Here is a 14,422-nt window from a genome sequence, read left to right as displayed (position 1 = left end):
AATTTGAGTGCAACAGAGTCCTTATCAGCCGGTCTCACCAATAAATTCATTTACTGAATAAACAATTTTTCTATCAGAAAGGTTAACAGTTGTTTCTGTAATGGAGGCTTATATAGTATATTTCTTATTTTCAGTCCTTTCATACTTAAATAAAAAATTAAATAAAAATTGCTTAAAACTTAATGTTGTTTATCCATATGTTCATACTTTTGTTAATCTCTTTCCTGATCCATGTATTGATGTTTGAGTTTATATTAATGAATTAAATTTTAATATTTTAGTAGAATTCTTGTTTTCTGATCTACACATTTTCTAATCTGTTTAAATTTATGTAAAATCTGTATACTAATGAATGGGTTAATTTCTACCAACCACGATACAATGGTTGTACATCGATGAAATTATAGAAAATAAGAGTCAGTTGATCAAGCAAAGCATTGCTGTTTTAACTTGATCTTTTAATATTTAATCGGTTTGTGTTTTTATGATGCAATTTGGTCAAATGTATTATCTGATTTTTCAGTTTCATTAAGTTTCCGTACTGTTAGTTGAAAAAGTATTAGGTAAATAAAATTTTCCATTTCAGAATGGTAGATGCTATTTTTCTTAGATGGGAGGGTGATTGTGCAGTTCAGTGGTGATTAAGTTTCCATCAACATGCAGTTCTTCCTTCATTCCATGTCATATACCATTTGTCTCACCATTTAAAATCATTAACTAATTTATTCTTTACGTGTTTTTACATCTTAAAAGCTAATATTTGCTTTTAAGACCATTCTTATATCACTGTACATGAAATATGCTTAATCACAAAATCTTAATGTTGATAATATAGATGAAAACAAATGTAAGGATATAGAGGCTGTGTATCTGCTTGGCAGTCATTTGTTTCATATTATCCAATGCCCCTGGAGTACTTAGCACACTCCTAAAAGTAAGTTTATTTTTAGCTGGATAAACTTTCTAGTCAATTATGATGACAATTTCTTTTGTTGATTTATTTTTGTAATATTCATGTTATAATTAAGTTTTATTGTTGAGCTCAATTTGTTAAATTTGGTACAAAGTGAATATGATCTTACTTTTCACAGAAATATCTTCTAAATGATTTTATTCCCTTTTATCTTAAATGAAATTGTGATAATGGGTTACCATTACTATGGTAAAAATCATAATCCTGAGGTTATAAATGGCGCAGAGTTGCCGATGATTATGTTAATATGTAGGTTAAGTAATGTAGTTAGTTGTAGTTTAAAAAAATTATAAACAAATAATGTTTAAATGTAATATTTAAAAACTCTTATAATCAAACAATTTTTACTTTCAAGATAGCCTTCACTAAGATAATAGTGTAAATGATTTAGATATCTGATGTAAACATAAAATTTGGTCTAAATTAATAGGATAAAAGTTGGGTATATGTTACTTCCATAATAATATCAATTTTTTTTTTTTTGGTGGGGTTGTATATGATTTTTCAGTATTTGATTGCTCTACTGTAGTATTATATAGTGATAAAAAATGTTAAAGTCAAATGTCAATGAATCTAATTAATTTGCTGCCATTTTTTTATGTTTATACATTATAAAATGAATGAGATTTGTGAATTGTTCAGTATAAATTATATTTATTTAATTGTTTGGTATAATTTAACCATAAAAAAGTATGTTAGAGAATTTACTAAGTCAACATATTTTGTAAATTCTCTTATTATATTACAGGATTTCAGTGTTATGTAATCATTCAATAAATGTTTTCCATTTTATCTATAAAAATATGATATATTTTCCTAAGTATTTTCCTAATGCTATGTGTGTTCGAATATTAATTTTTTTGTGCTTTGTTATTGTTAGTGAGTATATATAAAAATAAAAATGTTTAGCCTTTATCGATGTTGTAAAGGCGTTTGATTCTGTGAGTCATCTTGCAGTCATGGAAGCTCTAATTAAACAAGGAATAGACCAAAGATACATAAAAATGCCACACAATATCTATGAAACTTCAACAGCATTTGTCAGCATTGGCAAATCAACAAAAAATTTTCTATCGAAGTTGGAGTTAAACAAGGAGGCCCCATATCTCCTAAATTATTCACAGCGGTCCTTGAGATGGCTATGTCCAAAATTGAATGGTCTGAAAGAGGTATCAAGGTAAATGGACGGAGACTGAAAAACTTGCGGTTTGCAGATGATATTGTACTTTTGGCTAAGAATGTTGATGAACTGCAATCGTTTATTGAGGATCTTGCAGAAAAATGTGGAGAAGTGGGTCTGAAAATGAATTTGACCAAAACAAAAGTAATGTACAACAGATGGGCTGCTGCAGGAGAGATAGTAGTTGACGACAACATCCTAGAGAATGTGGAAGAATACATCTAACTGGGGCAGCTAATAAACACCAGAGATGACATCAGACCTGAAATTTTCCTGAGAATCAGGACGGGTGGAAATCATTTGGAGTGCATTCAACAGTGTTCAAATCTAACATCCCTGTGGTCTTGAAAAAGACTATGTTTGATTAGTGTGTTCTTCCAGTACTCACCTACAGATGCGAGACCTAGACTTTAAATGAATTCATGAAAGGAAAGCTTCGGACAGCACAAAGAGGCATGGAAAGGTCAATACTAGGCTATACAAGGAGGGACCGGAAAAGAGCGGAAGACATAAGAGCCATAACAAGATTGCATGACATAATGGAAACAGTGAAAGCTCTGAAATGGCAATGGGCAGGGCACATTGCGAGAAGATGTGATGGAAGGTGGACAAAGGCGGTCCTTGAGTGGAGCCCAAGAGAGCGACAAAGACATCTTGTAAAAGATTGAAACAGCTGTATAATAATAATATAAAAAGAAAGGTCATAAGGTAAATTATTTTTTTTAATAAACAAAGCAAGTATATATAATTCTCCAAAATATGTTTGTCTGTGCTGGTCAGCATGACATGATATTTATTTCATCTCAGTAATAAATAGTATTGTGTTTATCATGTGACCAAACTGTTGGTAATGTAATCTTTATTTTCTTTTTTTATTATTGTCGTATAACAATTCTCACCTGAAAATGATGAATTTCATTACAGCATTACAAAGTAAATTTTATTTGTAGTATGAAATTGAATTATTTAAATCATTGATGGCTGAATTCTTATTAAGAAATACTTTGAAGAAAATGATTTTTTTTGTAATATAATATTATATTACTGTTATTTGTATTTAGATTCACAGAATTTGTTTAAGTACCTTCAATAACACCTCTCTATATTCTTTGAATTAGTAGAGAAAATTTTTGTTATGATAAGGTGTTTTTCTATTTTAAAGTAAATGATGTGAATGTTTTGTTCATAAATGACTTATAAAACATTTGTTTAAATTTTCTTTTGTAGATCTAATAGTACTTATGAATGGAAAATTACTATTAAAAAATTCAATTTTTACTTAAGAAGATATTTTAATGTTTAATAAAAAAAAGTAAGGATAAATTTTTGTAAAATATTATGCAAAATGAAAAGTTAATAGTTTAAAATAATATGTTATGTAGCATTTAATTTTTTTCTTTTTGAATTGTAATTTTCATTTTTACAGTGAGTAAAATGTTTAATGAAGAACAAATTTTAATTGTTTGGTATGTAATTACATATTTGTTGAATGACTGATGTTTGTTACTAGAGTATCTTCCTTTGTTAAGAGATTCGTCAGACTTGAAACAGTTTTTTTTTAGAAACAGGAAAATCAAAGTTGGTAGTTACTTATTACAGTGTATTTCACAAATATGTTATCAATAATTGTGTATTAATATCATTTTGCCGTCTCATACAGATAATTCATGCCTAGATAGACTCTATTATATTTTAATCCTCGTAGATTTTATTGTTGTTTGATTCAATATAACTCTACTGACCCTGGTCTTACAATCCAAGTGTTAGTATAATACATATACAAACAAAGGATATAGCTATATATTAAGATCTGCGAACCTAGATTTACAAAGCTGCATTAGATATTAAAAAACTTAACTAAATAATCGTATTAATCAAACGTGATATTAATCATATTAATAATTAAGCCAAGCTATAAGACAATTGGATTTCTCAGTTGAACAGATTGAATATTAATTAAAGATTTTTTTTTAGTGAACTTATAAAAATATTTTTTAAGTTAAAAAATCTGATGGAACTTTCTGAAATAACTTAAAATTATAACCTGTAATTGTTACTTTTTTCAATGTTAGATGTTTTGTATGCTTAATAACATTAACGATGACATAAACAGATACAAATTTCTGAATAAATCCAATAATTCAAAATCCTAAGTAAATGTAATTATTATTACATTTTAGTATATTCATTATTTTTGCATATCGCATATATTATATGAAAATATTTTTTTCATATTTCCATCTTCATACATAGTATAGATTTAGTAGAACTTTTCTAAATTATAAAAAACTTAATAGAATTTTCTTAATTTTAATTTTTATGTTTGCTTTGTTACTTGTCTTAGAAATGGATTTTTACATTCATCCTAGTTCGGTGGTTTCATCTTTTTGTGTGATCTCTCTATAACCCTCTTATTCTTGATTTCTTTAGTGTATGCCATACTTGTACATTTTTATATCAATTTTATTATTTATTTTTCAAATATTCAGAAAAATTACTTATAGATTTATATAGACTTATATAGATTTATTATAGATCAGTGTTTTTTTTGGAGAAATCTTGGTTGTTCACCCATACAAAAAACCATAAATATTAATATAATCATGATGGTATGTAGTAGTCTAATTCATCATAATAATGAGAGAATCATTATAGCAGGATTTCATTACCAATTTACCTTTAATTTCTGTTATTATTGAATTTTATTTATAGATAAGCTGGTTTATTCCATCTGAATAAAACAGTCTAATATTCCCATTAAGATGTTTTAAAGTAAGTTAGTTTTTATGCCTTATTACACCTATTATCAGGAAAATATTTTAGTTTCAGTGCCTTTTCATCTATCTAAGGAATTTCAAATCCTAAGAGTGATATCCAGATAATTCAGTAATTAGAATTAAAATGATCACCAAAAAACATAACATTCTTTTAACAGAATCATTACTTACAAAAATTCATTTTTTGTTTTGATAGGATCTAGTTTGGGCCTTAATAATAGTTTAAAATAGTTAGCAGTATTTATAAAATTACATTTGGGAAGTAAAAAGTTGCTGATAAAAGTTATCAGATTAAGGCTGAACTAAACTGGATATTTATTTTACTCATATTGGTACCATAATACTATCTTCACCATTGTGTTTTACTTAACAACTGGTAAACTAACTCAGGAATATTTTGCAACTACTATATTGTCAATAATTTAACATGCTTCTGTTAAGCTGCACTATGGTACATTAACAGTATGTACAAATATACTATTGAGCAGTGTTATGTGTCTCAACATAACCAACCTTGATGAATTATTTTTTAATATCTCATTACTGTTTTTCTTCTCCGGTTTAACATATTTTAATTTTTTCTAGCCAAATGATTTTGCTCTGTAAATCTTTTGTTATTTTAGTATTAAATTAACCAAAAAATTAGATTGTTAATTAAATTGAATTTATTATTGTATAGAGTATTTTATTACTGTAGATAGAGTGGATGTACTTATATGTATATATATATATTTATTTATTTATTTATTGTGTGTGTGATTTTTACATAAAATGCTTTCTTTGGCTTTATAATATGTAGATGGGTTAGGTTAATCTGATTGAACCTAATTTTGTTATGAAATAAATAAATATATACATATATATATATAAAGTAGCTAATTTTACTCTTATAATAATATATTTTGAAAATTTTTTATCAAATATATTCAACACTGTGTATTTATATACCTTTTAATGTTTCACTTTTTCTATCTTTAAATGCTTTTCTTATGTCTCTTATCTTGTTATTGTATTGAACTGCTGCATTATTATTACAGAATAATAATTATGATTTTTATACCACTTTTGTGTGATATATATTTAAATATATATATATATATATATATATATAATTGAAAAAAATTAAAAAGTTTAAAATTTAAATTTTACCAAATTTATTATTTAATTATCTCCTACTTTATTTATTTTATAAACTCGTTTTTAAAGAAATTAAAAGGATGTGAAAACATTGAAAATCTTCAGTGGTCAAAGTTTCAATTAGTAAAACAATTCCAACAGGTAGAAGTTTCCAACCCAACCTTTTTTAAAATGAACCAATTTATTAAATATACACCATAACTGTAATAGAGTTGCCTCAACAAACCATACTTTGTTTACTTCTATGTTGTGGCTGCATTTATTGACCTCATCATTCTTTAAGTTGTCTGTGTAATGTGAGGTTTTTGTTCTTTTGTTATTTAGCAATTTTCATGTTATAAATAGTACTTTGTAACAGTTTATTTTTTTTTTAATTATAAAACAATATTTTCATTTTTTTTTCTTTGTTTCTTCAATACAAGGCATATACATAAAGTAAGAGCCATCGGCTTATATTTAAATATTAATATATTAATATTGTAATATATTAAGATTGGTATATTAACCAAGAAGAAGATTCAAGATTTTCATTGGGAACTTTTTGACCACCCTCCATACAGTCCTGACCTTGCACCTAGCAACTACTTCTTTTTGCATTTGAAAAAGTGGGTTGGTGGACAATGGTTTGAAAGCGACGAGGAACTCAAGACTGCCATTGTCAACTGGTTCAATTCCCAGGTGGCGAACTTCTATGCAGAGAGGTTAAAGAAACTGGTGCAGTGTTATGAAAAGTGCTTAGAACTCTATGGTGACTTTGTTGAAAAATGAAGTAAACTAAAACCATAAAGTAAGTGAAGTAGTAAACTAAAACTGTAAGTAAAAACCTTTTCCTCACGAGTTAATTTATTTAATGTCCGAACGGCCCCTACTTTATGATTATGCTTCGTTATTTAATTATATACATAACTCCAAGAGAGAATTCAAAAATTGTTTCTCTTTCTGAACATAGCAGTATTACACAAGTACCTTCTGAATGTGGGGTTGGACTAGAGACAATGAATGCTATTTTAAAACAATTATTTAAAGAAACTGATTCTTTTTCACTACAAAGGAAAGGCAAAGTAGCCTTAAAAAACTACTCCAACACAGGATTTCTTATTAGTGAGAAAAAGTAAACTTTACCCAGAATTATCTGTTATAGACTTAAATTGAAAATTAGCCGCCAGTGGAACAGATTTACAAATGACAACTGTTAGTCGTCAACTTCTTTCAACTGGACAGAAACCTCATCGGCCAGCTAAAAAGCAGCTTTAAATACTAGAAATGTACCAAAAAGCCCCTTGTGGGCCAAAGCACATGCTAACTGGACCAAAAAACACTGGAAAAATGTTATGTTTTCCGATGAGTCACATTTTTGTGATCAGGGATAAAGGGTTCCGTACATTAGAAAAGTATCAGATGAAAATACAACACCAGTTCCAACATTCAGTTAAACATCCCCAAAAAAATGTTTGGTTTCACATTTGAAGGCCTTTGTAAGTAATGTTTCACATTACTTACAGCAGATGGTATGTTGATAACCGATGGATACCTCAAAATTCTGAAGGAAAGAGTTGCGACACAACTTCAAAACAAATTCTCACAAGACAACGGAGTGTTCCAACAAGATTTGGTGCCATGCCATACTGCCAAAAAAGTGGGAAAATTTTTTGAAGAACAAAACATTAAAGTGCTCCTGTGGCCAGACTAAACCCAATTGAAAGTATTTGGACAGAAGTCAAAAAGTGAATTGTATCATAAAAACTGATCTCATTTAAGGAATAATCACTATACGGTTTCAAGATGAAGAGATAAAAAAAATGTGTAGTACACTTGTTAAATCAATGCCAAACCATGTACCCGAAGTGATTAAGAATAAAGAGGACATATTAATTACTAGATATTCACAAATTGTACAGGTATGATTTTTTTTTTCCAAATGAAGTTACTGTTTATTAAGTAACATCTGTGTTCAGGTTAATTTGTATGTTACTGTACATATTACTTATTACTGTGAATTTTGTTTTAGCTACAGCTAAAACATTGGAGGATGTAAAATAAAAAACAGATTTTCTGATAATGAAGATTTTCATAGGCTTTATCTTATAATTACCTAATTTAATTAGATAATGTAATTTATGACAGATTATACTCTATCATGATGTTGTAAGTTCTGGATAAATCAATACTTGGTTTTATCTAATAATGTTTGACTAGTTCCAAAGCATTACCATTAATTTAACTGTAATTTGTGAAATTTTTAGGTGTTTTCAATGTAGAACATTACTTTTTTTATGAATTTAAATCATTTTTCATCTTGAAAGAACTTTAATTTTATTAATTAACCTAGTTTAGTGAATCCAAATTATCTCACTTAAGATACTGCCATTCTATGAACTTGACGGTGTGCACTGCCTATGGGTTCTGGCTAAATAAAACTATGTATTCTATCTAGATCACTTGATTTATCATTCCATAAATTTAATTTTTTTTTTAATTCCTCTCAATTTAAAAATTTATTTAGTTTATAAATGTATAAAACACTATAACCAGATCTTAAGCAAAGATGTTTACATCCTTGTTCCTTGTAAACGTAATGGATCCCGTGAAACATGTTTAAAAATTTCAGATTCACCTTGAAATATTAATTAAAAACAATTGTGTTTTTTCTTAGTATTAATTTATAATAAAATTTAAACAGTCAAAGGTATTTTGTTTCTGATTAATTCATCACTTAAGCTCGAAGCATATGCCATGGGAATATGAAATTTAAATTTTGTAATGTATGAAAATTGCCGTTCCTGACCAGGATTCAAACCCGGATCTCTAGATGAAAGGCCAAGATGCTCCCACTCCTCCACAAGATCATTTAATAAACTATTTCATATAGAATACTTAAAGAGTTTTAAACAGTGTTAGATTTTTCCGTTTTTTTTTTTTTGTCAGATCAAGAAACTAGAAATTAAAGAACAATATAGTCAAAAAATCTTAAAACCCATGTCCTGTCATTTAAGTTTGATTGACCTAAATATAATGTTAAAAATTATTAACAATTCTGTTAAATTACTTGAAAACTCTCTTCCAAAAGATCTTTTTATATCTAATTATGTTGCCAGTACTTCAACTGACAAATTAGTTGCATAATTGGTTCTGAAATGATCTTTTGGAAGATAATTTCCATGCAATTTGAAAGTTAATAATTTTTAGAAATGTTATCAAATTCTTCATGCTAATTAAAACTAAATTTAATAGCCCTATTATAAATGTTGCTGCTACCTAAGTTCCAAGACAAAATAAATTAATCATTTATTCAATAGAATAGTTTTTGTCCTTTAAATGTGATTTCATTCTTATGAAATTCAAAGTTATAAAAAAAAGAATAATCAGCTGTTAAAGTTGCTTTTTACATAGATCATTACTTCCTCTCTGAAAATTAGGTTACTGATTCCTCATCTATTAGAGATGCGCATTAATCAAGAACAACTGTAACATTAAAGAAGGTATAGTGCCTTGCAAAACATCAGTGCAAGATGGTTATGAAGAAAGCCAACCGTTGTTATCTTTTTGAACAACCCAAGTTGTTGCATGACTCATGTTATCAAGGAGTGCTTCAGTACATCCTTTCAAAAATCACCTTTTTATAGTTATTCTATTCTTCTTGATTGTATTGTTACACAGCATTGCATTAATGATATACCTACTACAAAAATGGCAATATCTTGCCATTAAAAAAAATTTTCCTAGGTTTCGGCGAGAAAGAGAAGGCTGAGAGTATACTAACGAGGAGGTTGCGAAACGTGTGTCGTCAAAGCCAAAAATCTTACTAATCGATAAGCCTTCTGATAATCAGCTTTTAAACGAGATGTGATTGAGAAGTTGGATACAGTTGGGGAAGGCTGCGAATAGTGAGCGTGAAGGAAAATTCGCAGAGTGTTCGGATAGTTGCTGCAGATAGCGATACAGGGAGGAAGATTTTGCGTAATCTGCGGCACTTCCCACTCAAGACTGTTGCCACGAGCTCTCTCCGACCTCGCATGATTGTGTATGATGTGACGCATTACCTCGGCGATAAGGGTTTTGTGAATGCCTTACGAGTTCAGAATACTGGTTATTCTGTAGATGAGTTCAAGAGCAAGTTTAGAATAGCTCTTCGTGCGGGCAAGAAGGAAAGTAGCTATTTACATTATATTGTAGTGTGATAAATGTTTGTGAGATGTGTTTCTAGAGAAGGGCAGAGTTTTTAATCCTGCAGGATAAGTTATGAATCCTGCAAGGTTAGATTTTATAAAGATTACTCGATCTTTTAGATGCTCTGAACTTGGCCATGTGACCAGGAAACGTACTGGTAAGGAGCTCTGTACATTCTGTGCGAAGGGGGGGCATTGTGTTACAGATTGCCCAGATAAGAGGAATTGCAGCCCATCCGTATGCGTGAATTGTTCTAGGCTACGGAAGCCAGCGGGACATGATTGTTGGTCGGCCGACTGCCCTGCATATATGTCTGTGCTGGGCAAGTTGACGGATTGATGTTTAGTCACAGACAGTCCCATGAGCTAGAGCTGGAGGTCGTTCATCTTGTTTTGGTCCATGGTAACTCTGTTCAGGGTAGAGGGCAACACATGGAAAGTGCAGGCCTCTTCTCTCTTTCGTCGGGCGGCTGCTGGGCTTTTTGTTCTACAATCTTCGCTGACCTTCGGCGGTCTTCTTACATTTCGCATTTGCAAATGTTGAGGGAGCGGCGATTACATCGTCTTTGTGTTTCAGAAGTAAGAAGCTCAAAAAATCCTTTCAAGAAAAAAAAAATTTAATTTTAAGTCATCCAGACACACACACGTATGTTGTCCAAGTGGGCTTGGCGGGACCGCAAGGCCGCCGTCGTTGAATAGCATTACCTGAAACAGACAAAAAAAAGAAAGCCTGTCCCTACATTACAGGCGAGATTTGTATGTTGTATAATACAACATACGAAAAAACCTCCAGAGTGAAAGAACGCCTTGTCATGTTTCTTTTCTTTCTAATAATCGAAAATGGTGCTTTGAACTCGAATAAGCCGAACTTCCGCAGCATTTTGGCTTTAAAGCGTGCCGGCGCTAATATGAAAAAAAAAATTATAAAATAAAATGTATATATATATTATATATACATACATTTTATTTTATGTATCACTTTTTAGTGGCCATTTCCAGGGGCACGATTGGCTGGAGCCTAACAATTTTAAAACGGCTCAATTTTCCAAATTTCAAGTCGAATTCCGACTGTAGAAAACCAAACAGTTTGTATGTAAATATACATACAAACGATGACAACCTCACGCGCATCACTAACAATGCGCACAAACATCTCTTGTAATGACCAATTTAAAGGCCACAGTATATTCTGGGGGTTCCCTGTTAGATCATCCGATATAGAGGCTTCTGGCCTGGTTTATCATTATTCAAGCCTCGTCCCGCCTTTTCACGGTACCTCATCTAACATGGCTTGAGACTTTTTCCTTACACCCTGTGGTGTAGGGTTCTCTCGGCAGATATCCCTGGGATGACGGTGATTGGACACGGCCGCTCATTATGGGCGGCATAATCGTAAGTACGACATGCCACAAGACCCTAAATACCAGCCGAGGAGTAATTTTTTGTCGTGACCTTCTGGAAATGAATTTAAGGGAAATTGCTGATGAACTTCGTACTCAAGGTGTTGTAGAGGTGAAAGGGCAGAAAGGAATATAAAAACCGACACCGTCTCTTATATTGACGTTCAGTCTTCCTATTTCCCCAGAGAAGATTAAAGTGGGTTACCTCTCCGTTCGGGTACGCCCATTTATACCCAACCCACGGCGGTGTTTCAGGTGCCAAAAGTACGGTCACACTACAACATCTTGTTCGAGGACGGAGATCTGTGCTCGATGTGCTACCGAAGGTCACAATGACACTAACTGCGAGGAAAGTGAAAAATGTGCGAACTGCAGTGGTTCACATACGGCCCGCTCCCGAGATTGCCCAACCTTTAACGAGGAAAAGGCAATTCTCAAGATCTGTACTGAGCAGAAACTATCTTTCCCGGCTGCACGTAGGGAATACAGAAAAATAGTTAACTCACGGAACCTCATACAACCAGATGTGTCTTTCGCCACCACTGCGTCAAAACAAACTCCTTCAACTGTAAATAATCCGCAGTGCGGATCCTGCGCTGAACTTAAGAAACTCGTTCAGATGCTTTCTGATCAAGTTACTAAGCTTACAACCACTATTTCTAGGCTGACAGAGATGAGTAAAAAGTCCTGCGTCGCAATAACTGAATCCAACAGTGTGGTCCATACAAAAGTTCCTGCTCCCAAAGTACTACCGGTACGGGCGGAGGCTACCACAGCTGGCAGTAAGCCAACTAACAGGATCCCTACAAAGGGAACCCACATAATCACCCCCTCTGGGATGTCAATAGCGACATCCCATTTTCGTAAATCTCCTCCACCATCATCCCATATATTGGAGGATATGGTTGACGAATCTCCCGACCCAAAGGCGTTGGAGTTATCTAAGTTAAAGAACACGAAAAAGAAGAACAGAATCACATACAACTAAGTTTTATATGGTTTTCTAAGTATATTTATTATTATTATTTTTTTTATGAACATTATTCAGTGGAATGTTAGAGGTGTACAGTAGCGCATTGAAGATATTGGAGTACTGGCGCATGTACATGATCCGATTATCATGTGTTTCCAGGAAACTCAACTTCTACGACATGACCCAATAGCACTCAGAGGATACTTCTGTGAGAGATACGACTGTGTAGTAGACGGTAGAGAGACTGGTGGAGAGGATATTTTCATGAAGGATGAAGTATCGGCTACAAGGATTCACCTGACCACTCTCGTTCCTGCTGTTGCAGTGAAGATCTCTGTCCCCTTCAAGTTACATATTTACAATCTGTATCTCTCGCCGAACACTGAGTTCAGTGCTCTAGATATCTCAAACCTTCTCACACAAATACCATCTCCGTCGTTAATAGTAGGAGACTTCAATGCCCACCATGTTTCCTGGGGCTCGACCTTCTGCTCCACTCGAGGAAATATAGTACACAGTGTGAGACAAGACCTTTGTTTGCTGAATAATGGATCTCACACATTCTTGTCTTTATCATCTGGTACTAACATCGATCTCGCCGAATTTACTCCCTCATTTTGATTTGTCTGTTTGTGATGATTTTCACGGCAGTGACCACAAACTAATTATTATTGGTTTCGGTGTGGACCATGAGATTAAGAGAAGGCCACGGAGGTGGATTGTTGAAAGGGCAGATTGGGATGGATATCTTAAAGCCTTCCAATCGCAGTATGAGGACGGTGCGAACATCCTTGAGCAATGTTGATCTTTTACGTCCATGATACTTGAAACTGCCAACAGATATATCCCACAAACATCGGGTAATCCTAAACATCCTTTCGTTCCATGGTAGAATGGTGATTGCAAATGTGCTATTAAGAATCGATGGCGAGCACTACGCAAATTCAATAACAGACCTACAACTGAACATCTAAATTTGTACCGCAGAGCTAGAGCGGTATGCCGTCGGGTCTTCTTGAACGCTAAGAGAAATTCATGTACGAAATATGTGAACACCAACTCACGTGCTACTCCCACGTCTACTGTGTGCATGCAATTTTCAGATCGCCAAGGCAATCTATTCTCAGTCTCACCTATGAAGAACTCCTTTCATCATCTTCGGCTGTAGCAAATACTTTAGCAAAATCTTTCCGCTTGGTGTCTCTCACTTCATCATATAGTAACAACTTTCTGAGGTACAAAGCACAGATAGAAATATTGGCGTTAAACATTGGTGATTTGAATACTCCATTCTTATTTAAAGAATTGTTGCACGCACTTAAGAACTCACGTGACACTTCCCCTGGACCAGACAATTTTCGCCATTGCATGCTTTTACATCTTCCTAACTCAGCACTACAACGTCTTTTGAATATTTACAATGGTTTATTCTCCGAACAAGTCTTTCCGCCCAGCTGGTCAGAGGCATTTATTATACCAGTACTAAAGCCTGGTAAAGACAAATCCGATCCCTCAAGCTACCGCCCTATTTCTTTAACAAGCGTGTTGTGTAAAATAATGGAGAGAATGGTAAACCGCAGGCTTACATGGTACTTGGGGAAACATGGCTTTCTTTCTTCGGAACAATGTTATTTCCGAGAAGGACGAGCTTCTATTGACCATTTAGTGTCAATGGAAATAGCCATACAAAACGCCTTTCTGAACCGTCAACACCTCGTTGCTATCTTCTTCGATATAAAAAAGGCGTACAACACTGCTTGGCGACGTGGTATTCTTAACACCCTCAAGAGATGAGGAATCAAGGGAAATATGCTTG

The 14,422-nt window shown here is 32.6% G+C and overlaps 1 protein-coding gene across 1 annotated transcript in view; it reads left to right on the top strand.

Annotated features, from left to right (window-relative positions):
• The first annotated feature begins 2,108 nt into the window (after window positions 1–2,108).
• The window catches only part of LOC142330458 (5'-3' exonuclease PLD3-like), a 65,229-nt gene continuing 52,915 nt past the window's right edge, over window positions 2,109–14,422 (top strand). Inside the window, exon 1 of the mRNA XM_075375700.1 lies at window positions 2,109–2,268. Within this exon, the coding sequence (XP_075231815.1) occupies window positions 2,109–2,268 (160 nt within the window). The remainder of the gene's footprint in view (window positions 2,269–14,422) is intronic.

The sequence above is a fragment of the Lycorma delicatula genome, chromosome 9 (assembly GCF_047948215.1).
Source record: "Lycorma delicatula isolate Av1 chromosome 9, ASM4794821v1, whole genome shotgun sequence".
NCBI lineage: Eukaryota > Metazoa > Arthropoda > Insecta > Hemiptera > Fulgoridae > Lycorma > Lycorma delicatula.
This window is presented reverse-complemented; position numbering and strand designations above follow the sequence as displayed.